The 23,964-nt window shown below is 45.1% G+C and overlaps 3 protein-coding genes across 4 annotated transcripts; 1 reads left to right on the forward strand and 2 right to left on the reverse strand.

Annotated features, from left to right (window-relative positions):
* Positions 1-954: 954 nt before the first annotated feature.
* LOC8024160 (mitochondrial substrate carrier family protein S) lies at positions 955-9,306 on the reverse strand. 2 transcript variants are annotated; one of them, XM_002404523.4, is made up of 8 exons: positions 9,033-9,306; positions 8,633-8,786; positions 8,462-8,530; positions 7,763-7,825; positions 7,624-7,696; positions 5,605-5,652; positions 4,923-5,128; positions 955-2,567 (listed from the first exon to the last, which is right to left on the reverse strand). In XM_002404523.4, exons 1-8 carry the CDS (start codon positions 9,088-9,090, stop codon positions 2,393-2,395), a joined length of 846 nt encoding a protein of 281 aa, XP_002404567.3. In that variant the 5' UTR covers positions 9,091-9,306; the 3' UTR covers positions 955-2,392. The 2 variants fall into 2 exon arrangements, with proteins under 2 accessions (XP_002404567.3, XP_040061607.1); XM_040205673.3 differs by having other exon boundaries at positions 8,488-8,530; positions 9,033-9,239.
* Positions 9,307-9,533: 227 nt separating this feature from the next.
* LOC8024159 (cyanocobalamin reductase / alkylcobalamin dealkylase) lies at positions 9,534-20,255 on the forward strand. Its single transcript, XM_002404522.5, has 4 exons — positions 9,534-9,739; positions 10,019-10,213; positions 15,229-15,384; positions 16,944-20,255. Exons 1-4 carry the CDS (start codon positions 9,665-9,667, stop codon positions 17,268-17,270), a joined length of 753 nt encoding a protein of 250 aa, XP_002404566.3. The 5' UTR covers positions 9,534-9,664; the 3' UTR covers positions 17,271-20,255.
* On the reverse strand, positions 20,112-23,946 carry LOC8024158 (zinc finger protein 367). Its single transcript, XM_002404521.5, has 4 exons — positions 23,508-23,946; positions 22,502-22,621; positions 21,781-21,925; positions 20,112-21,391 (listed from the first exon to the last, which is right to left on the reverse strand). The coding sequence occupies exons 1-4, from the start codon at positions 23,851-23,853 to the stop codon at positions 21,109-21,111; spliced, it is 894 nt and encodes a 297-aa protein (XP_002404565.3). The 5' UTR covers positions 23,854-23,946; the 3' UTR covers positions 20,112-21,108.
* Positions 23,947-23,964: the final 18 nt, after the last annotated feature.

A 23,964-nucleotide genomic window follows, 5' to 3' on the forward strand; every position in this document is an offset into this window, starting at 1 on the left:
AACTACAGTCTGTCGGCATCTGTAAACGGGCAGTAACAAAGCAACTGAAAGGACGAAATGCGACCTAAAGATATTCCAATGTGCTTGCCACAGGTCTATGGACAATAATACTTGAAAACTTAGTGCAACATACGCAAGAGATAATCGGGCCTCCGACCTTTACATTTCTGTAGCGATGCCTCTCTCTACGAGAATGCTTTGAAACTGTGACCTAAATATGAGGGAGCAAAACCAGGGTCCTGTTACTGTGTCACTTTTTAACATTGCCTGCTTTAAAGCCAACAGACTTATTCCAGCAAGGCTTCAGTGCATTGACCTAGCTGCAGAGCATGTTTCTGAACATTCAAGAAAGGCGTTCGCCACAGATACGAAATCATTGGTCGGTGCTGAAATGTTTGCCAGTAAGATGTTCTTTTGAGCAATCACTTCGAGAAATTTGGGTTGTCCGACGTTATCGACCAGGTTTTATGAAGGTGATCCACCGGCAAAACGGCCTCAGCACCCCAGAAGATGGAACACAACAAATTTCCCCTCAGATTGGAGCACGCTTGGCGTTCACTGGAGTGGGAGACTATACTTGCTTTTGCCGTTTAGATTAGATTAAAAACAAATATGATTGATTTGTAAAACTTAGTTGGTCAGCACGCAAAGTGATTGCTTATTATAATGTTTGTCAAACAATGTACGTATGATGCACATTTCTTAGAAACCAAAGTCTAAGCTAAGAAATAACAAGCACTTGTCCTGAAGGGAACTGTGCAGTGGCAAGTGCAACAACTGCCAGTGACGTGATCGAAAAATGGGAAATACAAATGAAACAAAAAACAGACAATAAAAATACAAACAGTCATGCAACTATGCGGCCATGGTGTCCCTTGTCAGCATTTCCACTCCTGCACCTCAATGGGTCCGTTGCAAAGCGCCAGTAAATTCACAGAATTACTGCAACATTGGTAAAATGTGTAAAAAAAATAAACATTGAACATTTATTGCACATATATTGAGCACAGAGCAATATTAGCGTTTGTACAAAAATATAGCTGTTTCTGCAACCGGTAAGACAACATGGAGAGAAGAGAGAGTGTCCCTTCAGTATTCAGGAGAGCTCCAGCAAGGCAAAGGTCCCACTAGTCACTATGGCACTTTAGCTGACTTTCTCTAAATATCTGCAAGAATGTTTGCTCAAACCGAGAAAAGAGGAGAGAACAGTAATAACAGCTGTCAGACATAATGGGATCCCACATCCAGGATTATAAAAACTTAAAAAGAAAACCAGCTATAATATGGTAACATTTTCCTGCAAAGAAAAACCTGCGTTGCAAAAAAAACAGCAAAACATTTGTGATTGCACGTAAAGGAAAAAGCTCCATTCGACTGTGTATTTACTTGGAGTGTAAGTGTGCTTAATAGTGTAGGCGACAGTATTTCTAGGAGGCACTTAAGAGGCTGGCCAATGTCTCACCTTACTGGCCATCATTCAGTCGTAGAAACTAGTCCCTTCTCATTTTACATTTCTGAAAGAGTAGGAGTGGAAGCTTAAAAGTAAATATAACAAACGCATTAGAAAAGATTTAAATTTTCCGAACAATGTTTTTGTAGACTGAAGCCATTTTTAAGACATACTTTATACACGTAGCACAATAATCACTCGCTACATCCCCGTAAAAACATGTTGCTGAATGCATCTTTAGCAATAACAAAACCCAAAAAGAAAACGACTCTTAAAGAGATGCACATGAAATATTGACTCCCCGCACTCAAACTCGCTTCCAAACTGGAAACATTTTCCCTGAACACAAGCGAGAATCGCAGAGAAATCCCCTGCAATTCCTAGGCACTCGGAGCTAATGACGTCAGTTCTCTTAAATGCGATATTTCCAGCTGCATCGCCTAAAGGCACCCACTTGGACAGAAGTCTGTCATTAACCGCTGGAATAACTCTCTTTAAAAAAAAAAAAATACCCTTTAGAAAAAAAAGGAGTATTTCCCCAGCAAAGTATCACATACGCCTTTGTCGAGAAAGCTCGAACACTAAATTCTTCAAAAATGCTTCAAAACCTCTTGGGAGGTAAGGGGGGTAATGGTTTATGCAGAAAGGGTTGTTGCCGTGCAAAAAGGCATTGCAAAACATCTCATTTTTAAGCAACAACACCGAGTACCAGCCTGTAGGCATAGCCAACGAATGCTAAAAGTAAAACAAAAACATAAATGTATGCAGTGGCCCCAAAAAAAATAAAGGTTCAATTTCAGCAATGCATAGTGCGAACCAATCAAAACACTACATTGCGCAGTGAGCAGCTCGCCGAACTGAACACTTCCAGACGGACACGCAAATAGTAGTCAACAGACGGCCGGCTGGACTCGGCTAAGACAAGTACCGTAGAGCCAACGTTCAATCCCGTAGCCCCAGTTCGGTCACCTTGCGCTGTGCGTAGCTCATGACTATCATGCTGGTACCGTTCGCTACGAAGCTACGGATCGAGCCGGGAGCCAGACCGCGGTACATCGCCGCAAAGCCACCCTTCTCGCTGTAGACAGACCGCATTCGCTGAAGAAGGGACACATTCCTGAAAGGCAAAAATTTAAAGGAGTGCAGTTACAAGTGTGGTTAATGTCGCAACAATTAAAACAACACTAACAGTTGCTAAAACCCACAGAAGAAACACGAAAACCTTTACCTTTAAAGAACCTGGTTGCAGTCTGTTCTTTTCTGTTTAAGGGCTCTTAAAACGCCTATTAAAAGGGTCTGCACAGTGCTTGTAGTCGCAACTGCCACTGCTATCAGCTAGAGAACCAATCAAAATGAGAAGCTGGACTTGGGCCAGCAAACAAGATGGTAGTTAAAAGTATTGTCACTACCAATTCTAAAAAAAGCAGAGAAGACAATTGCCACACATTCTACGGCACTCGCAGCTGCCACAGGCTTCTGGCTTCGCCATCATTTTTCTATCCAAAAGCACAGGTGTCAAAAGCACTTCATAACAGATGCAGCATTTTTAGAAGTATCACTGATATCCAATCTAACATCACACCACACGTGCAGGTAAGTTGCAAACAAATAGGGGTTGGGTGATGTCTCGGTTTAAAGGGGCACTGCTAGCCTTCTCATGCTGCTTCCAAGTGTGCACGGGGACTGACTGCCAAGAACATGGTAATATGCAAACTTAACATTTTTTTCAACATTCATTCTTAATGAGGCACTGTGGGTATGCTCACTTTACAAGTACAAGAGGAAAAATTTACTTGTGTGCGTTACTGGTGAACACTAGTGATGGGCCAAACTTTTGCCAAATCTTGGGATTTGGCAAAGCCAGACTTTTGCCAAACGTTTCTAAAGACTCGTCAAAAATACATTGTTACCAGACTTAACGCTGATATTCAAATTTTTCTGGTGAAAAACTTTTTTTTGTTACATGTAATACATATTGACACTGTTATTACTAAAGAAGGTGGTATTCTAGAAGATAATTGTGTTGGTGTCGTTTTTGTGTGTTTACTGGCAATTTTACAGTGACTTCTTGTAAAAGTGGCGTGACAACGAGGTTAGGGAGTAGCGGGCGCGCGCAGTCACGAATCGCGATATGAGTGCTTCGGTCTTGAAGCCTCATCAGCGCACGCCTGCAAGTGTGTGTACATTGTCAAGATAAAGGCAATAACATTGCCTTTATCTTTAACATTGCGTTCTTACTTTCTCTGGAAGTCACCGTTTCGTTTGCAACAACGAATGCAACGGTTGCCGAGACTTCACCAGAAGAGATAACAATATTATTGTAAATACGCATGCTTTTGTATTTGAGTCACTTGGCATCAGCTTTGCATGAAAACATGCTTTCTATATATTCGCAAGTTTCGTTTTTAACCTTTAAAATGCCAGTTTGTGATCTTAGGACACATACGGACATTAAGGAAGATGGGAAGAGTTAGGAATGTCAGATGTGCAACGACGAGCATAATAGTTCTGGGTTTAGCTTTATGCAGAGACATGGAAACCGCAAAATGATGCTATTTATAAAGCAACATTATTTTGTTTTGGCACAAACTACTTGTGAGCTAAAAACATGATTGTTATAATTGTGGGGAGTGCATTAAAGTAATTGTCAGTCAATGTTTCAACCACCTTGTTGCAACACTGGAAAGATTAGATGGAAATCACATTATCCAGAATGTGCCGCACCATTCGTCACTTGCGCAGTGAACTGCGTAAATTGCTGGTCGGTCTTCTGTTCTTGAGGCAGAAAATATTGAAGAGAACCACACTTGCAAAGGCTCACAAATGCACAGTTACCGTGTTGCCTACTCCACACTTCGCTGTAACCGCTGGTTGTACCACGCTGTACGATGGTAACCACACAACTGCACGGCGTGCACAGATATTTGCCCAATTTTTGCCGAACTTTCCCTCAAAACTTTTGCATCTGCCGAACTTTGCCGAATCTGCAGTTCGGCAGATTCAGTCAATCACTAGTGAACGCTCGAGGAGGCAACGACGGGAGCAAAGCAACTGGCCGATGAGCCGCAGGCTAGCAGACGGTGAGCCTTTCAAGTCTGCTTTGCTCATATTGCATTACCCCCGAGAGAAGAGGAAAATAAATGGGTGACTCCACAGAAAGCGAGAACTCCTTCCCACCAGGTATGCAAACATTTGCGTGGCCATTTTCATTGTAGTTTCATTTCCCGCGGCTTCCTTAAAAGTGTCTTCTGTTCGTGGATGTTATAGTATCTGGTGTTTCTGGTGCAGCTGCGCACCATCTAACCGTGCTGTGCACCTATATAATGTTGGGCTCGCTAGTGTATACTCCTCAGTTGGTTTGATAGCATGCCCCCCAAGGGATGCCCATCACCAGATGTGACAGAATGTGGATGTGTAAAAAGTTTCGGGAAACAGCTGCACCTAGAGAGGAGGAGAGAGGAATGACGCTCACTTTCCGTAGTGTCCCTGCACTTGAGATTTCATGTACTCCAGTGGCCAGACGATCCACCAGGCGGCGGTGGCGGCCAGGCCGGAAATGAGGAAGGGACCCAGGAGGGGGCGCTGGAAGTAGTCGTTGAAGTGGCGACGACCAGAGTCCAGGAAGATGAAGTAGGACGTCATCAGTCCCACCGTGCGGAGCCAGGTGACGCCAAAGCCCTGGCAGACAAGGAACCTCATTGGCTAAAGAATGTCCCAAAGACACCGTTCACTGCAGTACAAACGGGGATATGACAAGGGGCATGTGGATGACTCAGGCCTAATGCAGGCCAGACATCCTTACAGATCAAAGAAAAGCCTCATCACCCCTATCCGAAACTAAACTATGAAGTGCACAAATTCGTCTGCTCCTTGAGCAGGGGCTGCGGTAACATCAGAACGCCAAACTCTGATTGAAGGACAGAGGGTAGACCTCAAGGCAGCTTGCTTTGAGGTCTACCCACTATCCTTCAATCAGAACTTGGCGTTCTGACACCACCACAACCCCTGCAAACAAGGCAGACAAACTTGCTCTCTGCATGCAAGAGAAGCAAGAATGGAAAGGCAACAAATCAAGGTATAAAAGAAACCTTTCCGCAGAGACATCTTGCCTCAAACATAGACAGCACCGCCATCACAATTGTCTGTGTACCCACCGTGTAGACCTTGCGAAGCGTCCACGTCTGGCCAATTTGCCGACTTATCTGCGAAAGAAACGATGACAATCGAGGGTTCATTGGCGCAAAGGCAACCGAGACTATCTGCACAAAACAAAAAGTCATTTGAAAGAGCCTAAAGGAGGTGGAGACAAAATCGGCAAGCTATAGCTGTTGTAAATATACTGGGCATTTATCCTGAAGAAGAAAACCTACAAACGATTATAAGATCCCGTTCGACAATGGCGTGAGTTTCGAAGAGACTATGAAACAATTTTGAGGTACACTGTACTTAAGTGCATTTCATACAACGTGCGAAATTTGGTTACCACAGAGTAACAGATGTCCGTGGCCCGATTCAACGACCCCTATGGATACCTCATGAAACTTCAAACTGAAGTTTTACTACAGCGCCAATGACAGTTATTCACATCTTTATTATCCTCGCCAAACCGGTAGAGACATAGTATTGTCGTCTCCGACAGTACAACGGGAGGCGAGAAGAGAGTTTGAGCTTTGTGCCCATTTTGCCATGTGCCACAGCACACGTCGTTTCCTCACAAACAGTGACAGTCCTCTTCAGAGTTAGACAGAAGAAATGCTGAACCGGAAAACTAATATAGGTTTGGGTCATTCCATCCTCAAGGAGACGCTGCAATTTTTTCATGTCTGGGATATGTACGAAAACAAAAAAATTTTTTATAAAGAAGTTTCTGAACTCTGTCTCTGAAAAAATAAATTATATTTTTGCTGATGTCATGCTCTAAATTTCTGGAATTTACATAAAACCCTTGTAGTTAAAAAAAAACTGTGAGAAAATGGTTGCATACCACAGAAATTTAGGTGGGTGCCTAATTACATAATTACATGTCCTATTTTACAGTAATATACAAACATTGAAAGATGCCATTTAAATTTAGTCCAAATAAGAGCTCCAAAAAGAAGAAAGAGACTTCATGAGATTTCTTTTTCTTTTTTAGCCAACTTGGAGTTTGGTATTAGCTATAATACTTTTTTCTTTTGTTCTCATAGAACTAATATTTTGAATTGCACATGTTAAATTTTTAAAGCCTCGCTTTGTTGCTTTTTAATTAAAAGACAAAACCTCCAGTCTACGCAAAAACCGCCTTATTGAGAACCAGAAAAAACAATGTGGGCATCGGCACCCGCTAGCACTCAACTCCAAGCTGACCAAAAAAATGGAGACATCCCATGGCCTCTTTTTTTAAGCTCCCATTTGGACTCAAAATGGCGTCTTTCAATGTTGTATTTTACTGCAATGTCCCGTTCACACTCTTGCAACTGAGTATGGATGAGAGGGACGAGATCTGTTAAAACTTCTTAAAATTTCTTAGGACGAGAGAACACACACATGACACACTGGCACTATCTATGCGGTGACCCTGGAACTGCATTTCCCAAGAGCAAAGATTTTGCGAGATTTCCGAGGTCAAATGTGCATAATACCTATAAGAAAGACTCGTTTATAATGTTCACAAAAGTTTTTCGAGCCAAGAAAAAAAGGATAATGCGCGAGAGAAATAGAAACTTGCCGGACCACCAAGTTTACACAGCTAACCAATAGATGGTGCCATTGTGTCCTCTCGTTGTAAGAGGTTTTAAGGAACCCAGTTTTAAGAGGTCGCAAGAGTGTGAACGGGTCTTAAGATAGAGCAGGTTATTACGTAATTAGGTGCCTACCCAAATTTGCATGGTACGTAACCGTTTTTTCACAATGATTTTCTTAACTACACAGGTTTGATAAAAACTCCAGATACTTAAAGCACAAAAAAAAAAAAAAATATATATATATATATATATATATATATTTATATTTTTACATTTAAATTACTGTTTTTGTACATATCCCAAAATGAAAAAAATGCTGCATCTCTTTTGGCATGATATGACTTTTCTCCAATCGCTGCTCGCTGAAGTTCGATTCTGAGCACTGTTTGACCAAAGCCTACCAATCATTTCAAAGTCTCCTCAGCTGATTTGAAAAGACACAACGCTAACCTTGGCATACTCCAGCGGGCATTCGATGATGGCCCTGGCCGTTGAAGCAATCACGCCTCCGACAACTACTCTCCTGAAAGTAGGGACCAGGCAAGTCGGAAAACAATCACACCATGCCCGGAATCAACTCTATGCTCACGTCTGTAGTCCAGCCGTAAATGGGATTTCGCTCCTGGCTATGCTGCCATCAAGGTATGTATACCTGAAAAGAAAACAAAATACTTGAAATCGTATGATATGACGTTGCCCGGGTGGTCAGTTATCTATTTTACAAAATGTTTTCGCTCGATAGTTTTTAGAGATGCTTGTATGAATTTTCACAGCATATTTGGTATTTCGTCGAAAGTATTGTATGTCGTGTCCGCTCACGTTTTTCTTAGAGCTCTGCCACTGTACAAGGCGTCCCACTCAGGGTTCTTTTCACCGCAAAAATAAACCAAGCATCACCGAACGCTACTTAAGTTTAGTCCTAGAGGTACGAACTAAAAACCGAAGTTTCTAACCGTTATCTCGGACACAGTTATACGTGACTTCCTAAAAATTTCAATGAGACCAGTTTTCGGCAACTGGATGCCATTCATTTAGAGGCCCATCGGCCACCATTTTTATATTAAAAATTACAAAAAATAGTTTAAAACTTTTGATTAACATAATGGTTAGTTCTGAAACTCTGGTTCGGACTGCTAAGGCACATTTCATCAAAGAATGCGCATTTCGTGATACATAGTTCATTTTTGCGGCAAAAAAGCCTTGTAGTTTTTTCCTTGGGGACACTCTGCATTTATGTACAAACAATATGAACTGCGCATTGTGTGCGAACAAGCATGAAAACGCTTACGCGGCTTCAAAAACAGCAAACTGTACCGAGCGGTAAATGCCAGATCCAAGTAAAGGTGGCACGCAACCTCTGAAAAACAAAAAGAAAAGGAAAAAAAAAAAGTCTGCATTAGGAATTATAATTTGGGCACGAATTAAACACGCTGAACGCACAAAAACACGTTTAAGTTACCTGTATAACCCAATGACGCCGCCCGTTTTGAGCGTTTTTCGGAACGACTGGTACATGCTGCAGCTCTCGAATCCCACTTGAGCTTGCATTTTCGTCTTGATCGTGTCGAACGGGTGACCCACGCAGACGTTTGTGACTCCATAGAGAACTCCGACTGCGAAGACGATAAAGCGCACAAACAGCATCAGACGTATCGTCCCAATGTGATATCATCGTATAATTAGACAATTTCAACTGATAACGCGTTGTGAAGTTGTTTTTTTGTTTCTAAAGTAACCTAGTCTCGTGGTTGAATCCCTAACTTCAATTCAGGTAGTCGCGCTTTCAAGCGCCGGATTGAATTAATTCAGCCTATTCCACAATCTAATGTCACGCCACAGTGACAGCGTAAATGCCTCACCTCCTAGTCCAATGGCCCCTTCCTTGATCCAGTGCGTCCGCTCTTCGTTGTGTGTCATATTAGCAGTTTGTATATACTATCTGAAAAGCTATGGGCTAAGTTAAGCGTTTCTTTTTATAAAGCACGGCACCACCGCAAGCAAGGGGCCGAGATAAACATCTGAGCTGAATGGCCGAGTTCGCCCGGTGCCCGCGGTGCCGCCGAACGTATTTCGCCATCTCTTTCCGTAAAACCCACCGCCGTCTCTATGTGCAAAAGGTCATTGTATTACTCCGCTAGAGCAACGAAAAATAATTTTTGTGACTACTTCATAAACTTAAAAAATAAAAATTTAACACGGGTATTTTATATTTATATAAAATAATTTTAATGAGATTTATTTAAAAAAAGAGACTTTTACACCTTTGTTGGTATTTCTTTTTAATGCGGAGGCACCTCGAGACACCTGTTTGCTAAAAGTCGACGGAGGTAGCCTTTAGAAACGAGCTATTTTTGCTTGTGCAGCCATCTGATGGAGAGTCAACGAACGATACACCGTACGACAGATTTTTAATACACGTGCGTGCAACGTTGGCGCCGAAACATCGGCGGGTCTCATACATTCCGTAACATTTTAATCCGCTCCTTCTGTTATGGAAATTGACCGGATATCAACACTACTGGATGAAATTCTAACCCCACTAGGCATCGAATCCCATCCATTTAAGGTGAGCCAGTCGCGCACGCGTCACATACGATTGCCAAATATCCCTGCGCAGTGGCCCGTTATTCGAAATTGGACACCCCTGCTCGAAATCAAAATCGCAGTAAAACATACGGAACTGTGTGTTCCTTTTCAAATGATATAATAGTCATGCACGCGCGACAAATGACTGAGTTAGACCGATGCGCTTGTGTGTGTTTTCCTCTAGCCGATGGATGCGTGGCCTTGAGCGGTCTAGAGCAATGGTTGAATAACCGCGCTCTAATCGCTTGGTTTATTTCAGATTCAGTGGTACAACGACCGGGTACCCGGAGCTTTCAAGTTTCAGCGCCATCCGGACACGCTTTGCTTCGTCTCTCTCAGCACACCGTCAACGTTCGAGAAAGCCTTCCTACCTTTTGTTTTGAACGACCGAAACCTGACATTGAAAGATCCGTTCGATCAATGCATGACGGCGTGTTTCGCTAGAGCCATCCAGGTAGGGTACTGTTTATCAGCAAAGACGCATATCTTGCGGACAACGTACCTACCAGCCTTTTATCAACAGCCATCACAGGCGCGCCGTTTTTGCGTTTTTGTTTGTCTCTTTCCTCTTTTTGTTATAGTTGGCAGGAAGTCCGTCCATCTGCTTTGCTGCAGTTCGAAGCCCAACAGGCAGTGGCGTAGCCAGAAAATATTTTCGTGAAGTGTTTCAAGGTGCTAATGCAATCACACACACACACACAAAAAAAAAAAAATATATATATATATATGTATATATATATATATATATATATATATATATATATATATATATATATATATATATATATATATATATATATATATATATATATATATATAAAAGATAAAGTAAAATTTTGGAGGGTGTTCTGACACCTGAACAACCCCCTTGGCTACGCGCCTGCCAACAGGGTTTTCTCTAACTTGGCTGAGGCTTGAACTGAGCATGATAAGCATACTAGGGGGTCTATAACATTCCGTGGGAAACAACAAAAGGATATTTTACGCAGGTGTTTGTAATAATTATTAATCCAGACTCGCCTTAGCCGATCAGCTAGGTTCTGCTGGAATGAACAGCTTCTCAACTTGTTTTGTTGCTGACGTTTGTCACATCTTCCATAGTCATGTTTTATTTGTTTATCTGTATGTAATAATGGTATCAGAAATGCATGTTTACTGTGTGGAATTGGGTGCCATTTAGAAGGTCATTACTCAGTTCAACATCAGTAGAAGACCTTCGTTTGCTCATACAAACACACCTAGGCAAGCCACTCCCTTGCTGCCCTACCAACATTAGATGCAATGTTTCGAGTGTCAAATAGGAGTGTGAAAGAATTCAACAATTTTTAAGATTGTATTTGATGTGATTAGATTATGGCAGCTCAGCCCTCTATATTGTGTGATCACAGTCTAAAGAACTAGATCTAACCTAAAAAAAGAAAACAAAAATTTTTAAATGTTAAAATCACGCAAAAATATTCCAAAAGCCGGGAATCATAATGATCAAAAAAACTGCTCCGACTTTACTCAACAAGATTAACAATTTAATCAAACGTTTCGTCTCCCATGCAGGAAACATCGTCAGTGAAACCTACAAGCAGGAATGAGAGAAAAAACTTCAACAGTCCTATTTAAGCAAGTCCGCGTACACATCGGGGAGGGGGCCGCAGTTCGAGTTGCAAGCTGATGAGTCACTTCGGATGAACCATGATTCCACGAACCTGCGTGGACCCCACCTTTGTTCGCGCGCCAGAGTGGACGCATTCTCAAAGTCGAAACAGTGACCCGTATTCCAACAATGGTCTACGAGTTCCGTCTTCGCTCTTGTCGCATGCGTGGCCTTCGCCACGTCCCTTTTGTGTTTGTTTAAGCGAGTGCAGCGCTTCCAGCCTGTCTCCCCAATGTAGGATGCGTCACAGTCTAGACAATTCACTTTATACACAACACCACACTGGGACTCTGGGGGGGTGTAGTCTTTAGGTTTAGAAATGAGGTCACATAGTTTACGATGTGTACGCGGACTTGCTTAAATAGGACTGTTGAAGTTTTTTCTCTCATTCCTGCTTGTAGGTTTCACTGACGATGTTTCCTGCATGGGAGACGAAACGTTTGATTAAATTGTTAATCTTGTTGAGTAAAGTCGGAGCAGTTTTTTTGATCGTTAAAATCACCTTATTTTTTTATAGTTTCTCCCCACCAGGCCTTTAGTCTGCTTTTTGTGATATTTACTGCCTTGCACACACAGGCAGTATCGCAGTGTTCATCTCTCCTCGGCACAGTTGGCGCATTACCGCTACACATCATTGTCTGTTCCTGTCACACTGGCGCATTCTCATCTATTCCTGTCACGCCGGATTCAATTCCCAAGTGCCAAAGTAACAAAATGGCCATTCGCATCAGATGGCACGAGGGGCCTCGGCTCACAGCCTCACAGCATTCCATCATGACGTGGAAGGTTGTTTCTTTGTGTGCTGGCCGCATAGCTGACGCGTAATATCCAGCCCTGCCGTGTACTTGGCCCTGAGGTGGCGTGCTTGTAACTCGCAACTTTCACGTACGGTGTTACCGCGGTGTGAGAATCGCGCTCCCTAGCTTCTGGATGATCGGCTTCGCAATAAAGGTGCTTGCCTGCATGTTCCTGACGAGAAAAAATTAAGTAAGGTTTTAATACTGTTCGTATATAGCAAAACTCAAATAACTTTCGCGTCGCAGACCCAGCCTCGCACTGCTGTTCTACGACGATCATCCAGATGATAGTCATTTCGATAGGCACCAGTGTGCCCCCTATAGGTCGTGAAAGTTATGAATACTCCTCTGCGTGCTTTGCACAGTAGGCCACAATGGTTCGAAGGTTGTGATCTGCTCAGAGGTTTGATTTCTGCAAGCTTTTCAAACGTTTGAGCTTGAATGTTATAAGCTTTTAATTGGCCGAGTTTGCGAAGTTCAAACTTTGTAGGTGAGCGTTCATATAAATTACTCACAATGCTGCCGGAAGCCCACAAATCATTAATTAAAAGGAGAATACTTGAACTTTTTAGTTCCTATGAAAAATTCAAAGTTTGTCTAATCTTTTGACTTGGTAGTTTAGATCATTCATAATTTGTCAAATCGGTGTTCCTGTAAATGAGAAGTTTGGATGGCGTTGAACCGGTGTTAGTTAACATTGATGCATTGGTAAAAAAATAAAAACGGATCAAAAGAAGACGCACACGACACACAAGCACTTGTGCTCGTCCATCACACATTTGCAGCATCTTTAGTTGCTGTTATACAAAACTTTCTGTTAGCAGTAATTTTCAGAACGAACATTCGTGAAGTGTAATTGGGGGTTTACACGGCATTTTAAAAATGGACATTTTGCATGACCCCACAAAGAATTTCAGGCTGATACGACCTACTTGCAATTAAAATCTCAATTGTGTCTCGCCTACTTGGCATTAGTCAGGATTTGAGTCCACTAATCAATGACTCATTGGCCGGCGGTTTGTGTCAAGGTCACCATTACAGCTAAGGGTCGTGAAACATTCTTCATAAAAGTTGCTACAAGATGTACTGCAACATCTATAAATGCACTTGATAAATGGCTGGTCTATGAGCTGTAAGCATCCTAAAAAACCTAAAACATTACACTCATGCGCAGCCGATTTGCATATTAAAAAAAGTCAGCAAAGTTCCCAACACTTAAAGCGGCCCTGCAATTAATTTTTTACTAATTTTTAATTTGCACCGAACCTGAACGTAGTAACTTTGTGAAACTTTTCTTTTCTCGAAATTTCCATTATTTTAAAAGTTATGGGCAAATTAAAATTACAAAAACAAGCAAAAAATAACCTCCCTCATGACGTCCTTGGTTGCTTGAGAGTGGCCGTGAACTAGAGGAGAAGTAGTGGGCTCATCGAGCGCTCACGGCTGCCGCACTCCGTGTCGACGGCACGAGAGGGCGCCATTAAAGCGTGTTCTGGATAGGCTGTATGCAGCTGGCAGCCAGAGCAGCTCTCATTGCATTTGCTGCGCGATTAAATACTAATTCGGCATGACACTTCACCGGCCACAAACGACAGCAAACACGGGGTAAAGATCAGTTCAGAATGGGAGCTACTTTGCGCTGCCATACCGCGAAACGACCAAACCACAAGACAAAGCTTCTCGCCGAAGGCCTTCGGAACGCTCGGAGCCGGTCGGATCCTCCTGCCCATACGACCGCAGCGCCGCCGCGTACATTTGGGACTTTTCCGTGTTGGCGCCTGATCCCACTACTCCTTTCTAGTATGCGCCGCCTTATCCACCGCTTGGTGGCGGGTATTTCTCCAGGTCATTTCTTGTTTCCGTACTTTGTGAACTGCATTCATTATTTTTTTTATCTAAAATACTGAACAAAAACTACTTTTATAAATAACCGAAACGGTTCGCGCCACTTATATTTTGTATTTCGACCAGAAAGAAGCCTTTAGCGGCTCTGACCAGTAGTAAGCCCAGGACCAAAGACGTCACATTTTGCGCGCTTTCGGTACCGCGGGTCGCCCTCGTCGGTGGAGGAGGTTTCCGCGTCGTCCGGTTAAAATATGACGCACTTATATTTAGTTACTCTCTCCGTGCCCGCTGGCTCGCCCGAACCCCAAGAGACGTGGAAACCGCAAAAAAGGCAGACGCTTAAATATGATTGCAGGGCCCCTTTAATGTTGGCGCAGAATGACAGATGGTGCCAGTGGCATAGGCAGGGGGTTGGTTTGGGTGTCAAAACCCCCCCAAACTCGTCACTTTCCTTCTTTTTTTAATTTTTTCTTAGTAAAGGAAGACCAATATTAAGTGACTACCGAACTGTTCCAGCTAACCACGGGGTTGGGGACGACTGTGTCCGTACTTGTGAATTGTGCAGTACAATGATTACTACTCACGAAAATGGAGCAGAGCAGTGCTATGCCCCCACCCTGATCATGGAAATCCCCTCCCCCCCCCTACCCCCCCCCCCCTTGAAAAGAATTTCTGGCTATGACAGTGGATGGTGCCGCCAAACCTTGCTGAATATGGTCGAATGACAGATCAGCCACTTGCGAGCGATGGGTTTCTGCATGTATGAGCTGCCAACCAGTCTCGCTCGTCCACGCGAGAACCCATCGCTCGCAAGTGGCTGACAAGCCCCGCCTGTCGTTCGACCATATTCAGCAAGGTTCAATAGCGCCACCTGTCCTTCTGCACCAACAGTAAGTGTCGGAAAATTTGCTCACTTTTTTTAATATGCAAATCGGCCGTGCGTGAATGTAACGTCGGGCTTTTTAGGATGCTTAGAGCTTGTAGATTGAATTATGACAATAAAACAAGGCTCTCAAAAAGCACTTCAGTGCCTTCTTAAGAGCAGCAAAATTGGCCCCAAATTCAGTGGAAAGTGGTGCTTGTTGTGCAGGAACTACTACAGCACGTTTGCGCTTTGTTGCGTCTGAGCTTGTTGACGGGACTAGCATAAGGGGCCATATCTGTATTCTTTTTTTTAAGGCATTCCCAGGTGAGTCAGTCGAGCTGCTGCAGGACTTTGAACTTCACCCAAACAGACGGCCTAAAGTTATTATGCAAACTGCCGGACACGTGTCGGGGGCAGTCCACTACTACGGCTGCAACGACATGGAGATCACAGAAAGCCCACCCAATAAGGTGAGCTTGCAAGGCCTTACAATGGAGCCAATTTGATCTCCATGTTCTGACACCCTCGAAATATGGTCGAACAGGCTGTGTGGAAAAGCGTCAGTATCTGAGATTTGCAGGTTGGGTGTTCATGCACCAGGAACTTTAATCTAGGTGTCTATGATAAGCGGTAATAGCTGTATGCACCTACCTGTCTCGGAAGTTTGGATTGTACCTTGTGTGCCCGTCTGGATGTGCGATGCTCATTACATGTTGTGCCTCTGTTGCCTCTCCCAAACTGCAAAGCTGAGAGAGAAGAGATGTGAGAGCGGGGGAGCAAGGTGAAGGTAAGAGAGGAGAAAGCAGAGAAAAGTGGGAAGTGTCAGGTGTGTCTTAGTTTTGAAGCTCTTAAAGCTGAAATTCTTTACCCAGACTTCTGTCTTCTGATTACAACAAAGGCGCTCACGAGTGATTTCACTGACCTGCCTTTCACAGTAGAAGTCCATTAATCACGGTAGCATTCGACTGACGTCGAGATGCGACTGCAAGTTACCATCTCACCCGAGCGTCTTGCTGCTTAGTTGCTGTGCTAAGACGCAGCTGTATCTCGACGTAAGCCCCTCGAAGTAAACCAGCGTTTCTGTGCGGATTGACCTTAGTGCTAGGAATTGATCCTGTGTGGAATGAGCACTAGGAGGCACACACTGTGCGGAACACAAGTTCGTCTGCATCTTGCGCAGGGGTTCCGGTGACGTCAGAACGTTGTGCTCTGATTGGCTCCGACTGGAAAGATGGTGAGTCCTCGATGTAGTCCTCGATGCTGGCTGCCTCGAGGTCTGCCCACCATCCTTCAATCAGAGCCAATCGGAGCTCGGTGTTCTAATGTCGCCGCAACCCCACCGCAAGAAGCAGACAAACTTTTGCTCCACATAGTAGTGACTGGCTGGATGAAAATAGAAGGGAGATCCTTCAGTTGTCTTGCATCCAGCTAGAGCTCTCTACCTTCGATTGCACTTTGTTGTTTCGTGCGACTCTGACGCGCACGCGCGATCAGAGCACTGCAGAAGGCAACAAGTATGTGTTAGGGGCCGGGCGTCCGAAAGATGTGCCCGGTTTTTCTCGTCACGTCCGTGACCTTAAGCCTGTTGATCTGTGGCGAGCCTGATATAAGAAACGCTAGATTGCTGCCTACTTGCTTCCTTCCCTCTGGGGCACTAAACTTGTCAAACACTAAGTTGGAGCCGAAGTTTGTGGATTGGACTCTTACGACGAGAGTGCGGCCTAACTGTCGCAAGAGTCCGGTCGCCGCGCTTCGTGGACTTGGGCTCCAACTTTGCGTTTGGCCGAGCCTACCGCTTCCTGGTCTCTTCTGTCGGTTGCCGCACCACAAAGCTCCAGTCGCACTGCCAATACATGGCACAAAAGAGAGTTTCCAGACAGTGTCCAAGGCATGTTTCTTCCTGTTTTATTGGTTACACAGAAACTGTCTGCATACGTGCATGGGGCATGTCCAAAGGTAGTTCTGCCCTGCCTGCAGCGAACGTTGCGTCTTTAAGCCTGCAAATGCCGTCATCGTACATCTTCTGCAGAAACTACTGGGCGTCTGCATTCACCCGAAGTACGGTGGCTGGTTCGCCTTCCGCGGCGTCTTCATCTTCAGTGACATCCTCGTGCCTGACCTGGAACAACGGCAGCCTGCGGATGTGGTCCAGCGCGAGGACGTGCGGCGAGACCTCCTCAGGCTGTTCAACTTCTCGTGGCAAAATGGACTCTACCGGGACGTCATCGACGTGGACGAGCGCTACTCCGCGAGGCAGCAGGAGTACTTCCGCACCGTGCCGTCGCAGCGGTGGGAACTCATCGAGCAGTGGCGGAACGAGGCACGTACGAGGAGCTGGAGTGGTGTGGGCCGGTGATGGCTTGCTCCGGACGACTGTTCTGCGACTTGCGGTCAACCGTTGACCCACTGCCGCATCGGTCTGCATTTTAGCACCAGTTGTTGAGCTCCACTCCGTGCAAGTTCGTCTGGTTCTAGAGCGAGATGTTGCGGTGACGTCGGAACACCGAACTCTGCTTCGCTCCGATCGGAAGGACAGTGGGTGGACCTCGAGGTAGCTAGCATTAAGGTCTACCCACTATCCTCCAATCGGCGCTCAGTGTTATGACGTCATTGCGACCCCCTGCAAAAGAACCAGACGGCGAAGGCTACGGCCTAAGCGAGCCAATCTGCGTGTGGGGGGGAGGACATGCAGCTGTGCTCTACTTCACCGGTTGTGCGCCGTGCTGTCGAAGCCAAGTGCAGGAGAGGGAGGAAAGGCACTTTTTTATGAATTTTGAGTGACAGGCTAATCTTTAAGGGGGACAAAAGCAACGTCTGAGGCACACCAAAAGGGTCCAGTTGACAGCCGTCGTGTCGATATGGATCGACACGACAGCTACCCCGCTGCCGTGTCGATCCATATTTTTGCACAGGTTGTAGAGTTTTCTGCTCGATGCATCTCAAGCAGTTCGTTTCGCTGTGTTTTTGATTTATGGCACCACGTGAATCGGCGACTTTTGCTTGGTGTGTGGTGATTCTTTGTACATTGGCAATTGGGTGGCTTCCGTTTTGCTCGTTTCTATTACTTTTGCGTGTGCAATTATCTGGTCAAAGTGGACGGAGATCAGGAAAAGGTTTGGGTTGGAAGGTATGGGACATTTTTATCGAAAAAAATATGTGGCACAATGAAGTTACTTTTAGCATAACAATGGCAGCGGTGGAAAACTTTGACGATTGGTGTTTGTACCCTCTAATGATTTTGTTCATAAGCAAGGAGTGGGCTAAGTGGTTCTTACCTGGCATTTTTTATCCATGGCATTGGCCATAGAGAAACCTTGGGAGTGCACATTCACTGCTTAATTGCATCTTTGTGGGATGTGGCAACTTACTGGGTCAAGAGACTGATTCATGTGGCTTACTCAAACGACTCCACAACAAAACGGATTGCCCGGTGCAACCGATTGACGTGCGCGGGACCTCAAACTTTTAATGTGCACATCTCTGAGTAAAGGGCAACTCCGCTTCATTTTTTGTTTTTGAAAAACAATGCAGTCCTCTTCAGTACTTAAAAACGAAGGAATAAAAACAGAGAAAACATACACGGACGATCACACTCTTTCAAATAGCAACATTTAATTCTTGTGACAAAAATTCAGGATCTACTCAGAATTTTTATGCAGATAAGGTGGGAAAAAAGGAGGGGGATGGGAAACCTCAAGGGTGGTGGAGGTGGACAAAGTGCTGTGTCATGGTGGTGTCTGTTCCCTCTAAGTTGAGGTGGGGGAGTGACATCAGTGCCTTCTAAGTTGAGTTCCGTGATTTTAGCAGCTCTGGCCTAATTTCTTAGGCTGGAAAATTTTTTGATGGACAAAGCCGAAGTTTTTGCTTGTGTTTATAATTGGATTTAACAGTATATATTCCATTTTTCCCGAAGCAAATGCCATAGTGTCTTTTACTAGTGTTTTTTAATGCGAAATCATAGACTATCCCGAAATCTTCGAAATTGAGCGGAGTTGCCCTTTGAGAGGCAAGAGGAATTTGCATACCGAAGCTGTGTCGTCTTGGAATCCTGCAAAAGCAGTTTGGAAAAGAGTAAAGCCCGTTAACTTTTTTTACCTCATCTTGCATTTGTTTGGCAGATCACGTGCTACAATGGTTCAAAGCTCCCTATCAGGTCGGAAAGTAAGCTTGCTCGATGCTGTAGACTTACCGTAAAATACCGGGCAAGCGCCCACTCGAACTTTGGAGATAATCGCAGAAAAATGGTGGATGAGCGCTTGTCCGGTCATCAATTTTACATATAAATGTATTGTGCGTATTTTCTGAGATCTTACAAATTTGGTAATGGGTGCTTAATGTGGAATGGGCAGGTGCACGGTATTCTACGGTAGAAAATCTTGAATTTGTTTCCTGTTGGTGCATGCTGCAGTTTTTAAGCTTTTGGGGCTAATAGATTTGGCTGTTTTGGAGAGCCAACTCCATATATTCAAACAAATCACACTGCATCAGTTCCGCATGCAACTAGAGTGATGCCGAGAAAAGTACTCTGTGTAAGACGTTGTCAAGGAATGCTCATGTAGCAGAGCTCGAGATCGTGCACTTTTGTCCAGTAGAAACACAAATGCATCATCAGTCTACTTAGCACCATCCAGCCATGGTATAGTTTAACGTTTGTTTAGCCTCATTGTTATCACCGGGTAGCTAGATAGAATGTCTCGAATCTAGATTGATCAGTTGCTCGATCTTCAGCTCTGGCAGCTGCTGTGATACCATTCAAAATGCAACTATGGCGTTTTTTAAACGTAACCACTTTACCCATATTGTTTGGGTGGTACGACTTGAACAAACCATTCCAGGAAAATTGATTTCAATTCTAGACATCAGACTTTCACAAAAAACAGAAACTTTAAAAAAAAAAGGGGGGGGGGGGGGGGGGGGGAGGGTTCGCGGATTATGATCCCCCCCCCCCCCCTACCAATCAGAACCAGGGGAGTTAATAATAGAGCAATGCATACTGCACCTATGATGATCGTAAGTGGATGTTAAACTAGGAAGTAGGACTGCTCTATGCACACATGACCAATCCCCAGCACTTTTGTTGTTGTCCTGAAGAATACAAGTTGGAAGGCATTTGTGTTTGGATTAACCCTCAGGAAACACCAAAGTGTTCGGCAGCATCCTACATGGAAAAAGTGTACGCAACTTGTTTCAAAAGCCTGTTCTTTTTTTTTTGTTTTTTTCTATTGGTTACAACGTTGTCTTGGGTATTTTCTTCAGAGGAACAAGAAAAGGAAACACTCCACATTGTTTGTATTTACACTTTTATAATGTTCGAACAATAAAATCTGTTTTCTCTGTACAATTGTCGGGACTATGGACGGATGGCACGGCATCACGAGCCCTCACACATTGGGACAGCACATCAATCGCAAGTTTCACATGCACGTCATGAGATCCATTTCATTCAAACAAAACACTGCCCCTCCCGGCACACATATCGCACTTTCTCACGCGGGAGATCGACCCCCATCCAAAGTTATCCCGCTCGGGAGACTGTGAACCTCTCATTTCAACACCGCTTTTGATTTGTCTGGGGGGGGGGGGGGGGGGGGGGACGGGACGGACGACAGGGCAGAACACAAGAACACGGGGGAGGTTATTGCTGCTCCCGAGATCACGGGCACAAAAACTAAGACGGGGCATTTTCTACCAGCAACTTCATTTAGGATTTAGGATGTCACCAGCAACACCGAAATTGCTGGGAAAGTTGCCCCGTCTTAAGCGGGCCTAACACTGTCCCGACGGATGCGACAGCAGGTTGAACGACAACGCAAACTGTCGTAATTCGGACAAAAATAAAATAAAATAAAACACTAAAACATGCTAAGAACTAAAATACTCTCATATAAAAACATGCACACAGACAAGGAAACTGGCACTGCCGAGGAACCTCTATGCACTCGACTTTCCCTCTGCACGGCCACAATCGCATCGGGCAGACATAATTGACTCGTCAAAAACAACAAACAAACGCAACATGCCACAGCATCAATCGGAGCACGCAACAACAAACAAACCGTCCTTCCGCTCGTTGACTGACGGACAAGCTCGGCAACACGGTGCGAGGAATCAAACGGAAGGAGACGATCACAACTCTGAACGGGCACAGGGAAGACTTAGCATGGTGACACTTGAGATGTGGAAAAACAATCGCATCAGGAACAGTAGCGAGAGGATTTGCTCAGGTCTAGCGGACAGTCGTCGATTTCGGCGGCACTGTCATCGTCGATTTGAATGACGTCGCCGCACTGCTTGTGCGCGTTTGACGAGAGTTCCATCAGTGCCAGTGCACCGAGCATGCGCTCCTTGATGTCCCCACAGGCCGCCTTCTTGTTCAGCAGCTGCGGAGCGTCCTTTTCGGCCTGGTCGTCCAGTTGGCGCTTGAGCTTGCGTTGACGTACCTTGGAACTACCCCTGTCACTCTTCTCTCGCTCGTAACTGAAACGTAAAAACAATTGCAATGAGCATCCTTCGGGCTTCGGCATCGCAACCACGCATCGGAACTGATAGTAGTACGGCATCAGTCCCAATGAAACGTAACTTTTGGTGCTACGTCCTCCGCGTTTGTTTCTTGTACGGACGAAAGCGTAATCGAGGACGATGCTGTGAGTGCAGCTAACAAACGAACGTGCCGAAGCTCTTAAAACGCGACCCTCGCATTTTTGTTACGGAACGCTACCTTTCTACTCTTTCCTAGATCTCGCACTCTGCACCAACAGTAGGTATTGCATCCACACATGTTTAAAAGCTATGCAGTGTGGACTATGCAGGGGTTTGTTTCCATCTAAATTGCTCGTTGCAACCGTACACTAAATGGAAATGCTCACTTTTTAAGCCAGAGCAGGACAGCTTCGCTCTTGTTCTCGGAGTCTGCCCCTTCCAGCTGGGACGTCGGACTGTTGTCGCGCTGCAGCAACGCGTACGGATGCTCCGGGCAGTGCCTGTTGGCGTGCGTGAACCGATGGGGGCACCCTGTCGGACGAGAAAGCAGACGACGAGGATGAGACGATTGGACAGCACAGAATCGCCAAGCAAAGATTTGTACACCACACAGCCTTGGTCCCGAAACACTAAAGACAGACAAGCCGGTTAACTCTACATTCCGAGATGCAGAAAAATGAAAAAAGGGCACCAGACAGAAATGCATGCTCGAGAGCTCGGCATTTTTTCTACGCCGCCTCAGTCTCTTGGAGGGTTTCCCACAAAGTTTGGTCAAAGCTCAATGAAAGTAGGTGTGCAAGTCGCTCTCTGGTTGTGAATGATCGGCGGGACCTGTGAACAGAGCCGACTTAGCCAACTGAGGTCCTACACCCTTTGCACGTGCCGGCTGTAGTCTGTCGCAGATTAAGAATAGTGAAACAACCTCCTCCCACCAAGCTTCCATTCTTACCCCTGCAGCAGAATCTATGCCGGAGAGGAGGAATCCCCCCCCTCAATTAGTACAACCAGAGAGCTTTGTGGGAGAAGTGTTTGTCCTGCTATTTTGAACCTACAACAGACTATGCGACATTCTACAGCCAATATGCGGCCAGCCAATGGTCTACACACCTTTTTCGGTGCAGATGAAAGGTTTTTCGCCCGTGTGCAGCCGTTGATGAGTCTTGAGCTGTCCGCTCTGTGCAAACGCCCTGCTGCAATCCGGGTAGTCGCAGATGTAGGGTTTTTCGCCTGCAAATAGAGGCAAAGAAAACGAACAAACGTCAGGACGTGCACACAGTCGGCAAGTACGACCAAGACAAAAGCGGGGAATCGTATCAAAAACGTGCATGGCTTAAAAGTTTGCTGTGGTGCAATGTCTTTCCCCCACGCTTCATTAGCGCATCTCTGCATTGGACGATTGGGTCAAATCGGGGTCCGCGCCACAAAGCTTATTATTTATTTCTTTAATAAGACTAACGCGTTTTAGATTAACTGCGGTCAATTCTCATTACAAGTATCGAAGGACAAGAAAAACAATTTGCAACACATGCATTGGCCTAAAAAAGAACGCTGCATATCCGCACTGCTTACGTTGTTAATTTGATCAACATAAACGCAAATTAACGTATCATATCGATTAACTGTCATGAAAGCAAGGTCTTCACATATTACTTGTGAAATCTTAATCGACACCGAAGATGGCGGACTTCGAAGTCTTTTTTTCGGTCCATCGTGCGCCATGGCCTTTTCGTCGCCAGAAAAACAAAAGAAGCGTGCAAGTCGGAAATAGCAAACCACGCTGCGAGTAATATTACTAACATGATGCCGCATAACACTCGAAACATCAATCAAGAAGTAATTGACGACATTACTATAATTAATAACACGCACGAACGCGGCCTAGCCATTTCAGCGCGGGAACCACACTACGAAGTTTTCCTCTGCAAAAGACGCCGACATCAAACATACGGTAATTGAAGTGCGGAAGGATTAAACGCGAGCCAAGCTTAACAATAAATCAAGGTCAGTGCCCCAGACTTAATTTTCGGGCATGATCAAACATGCCCAAAAAGACAAAAAAAAAAAATGGTATTGCACACGCGCCAAATTAAAAGGCCAACCCGGCGCGCCATACCTGTGTGCGTTCGCAGATGCGCCTGCAGCGATTTCTCCCGGGGAAAAACGCGGTTGCAAATGTCGCACTTGATGGAGCTCGGCGACGAAGAACCTTCGAGGATGAGCGACGTGATCGTGTCCAGCCGGGGTCTGCCCCTGCGCATCGCATCGCCAGCACCTTGAGGCGTTTTCGGTCCATCAAGATCGGGCGATCGAGACGGCCCGCCGGGACTCATGTCGATCGTGCGGGCGTTTTCGTGCCAGTTCCAGGGAAACATCTCTTGGTCTCCGATCGGGGGACTGCTGGGGCCTTGGTCCGACATGGTCGACCGTCTGGGCTTCGACATCGGTGGCAAGTTGGTCATTTAAAAGGCGCCGAAACTGGGTGACACCGGTCACAAAAGCCACCACATCCGGAACCAGCTTTGCGCGCGAATGTGCGCAAAATTTCGCGCCAGCCCAGCCGAATCCCAGTT

This window comes from Ixodes scapularis, unplaced genomic scaffold, assembly GCF_016920785.2.
Source record: "Ixodes scapularis isolate PalLabHiFi unplaced genomic scaffold, ASM1692078v2 PGA_scaffold12__126_contigs__length_90152505, whole genome shotgun sequence".
In the NCBI taxonomy this organism is placed as follows: domain Eukaryota; kingdom Metazoa; phylum Arthropoda; class Arachnida; order Ixodida; family Ixodidae; genus Ixodes; species Ixodes scapularis.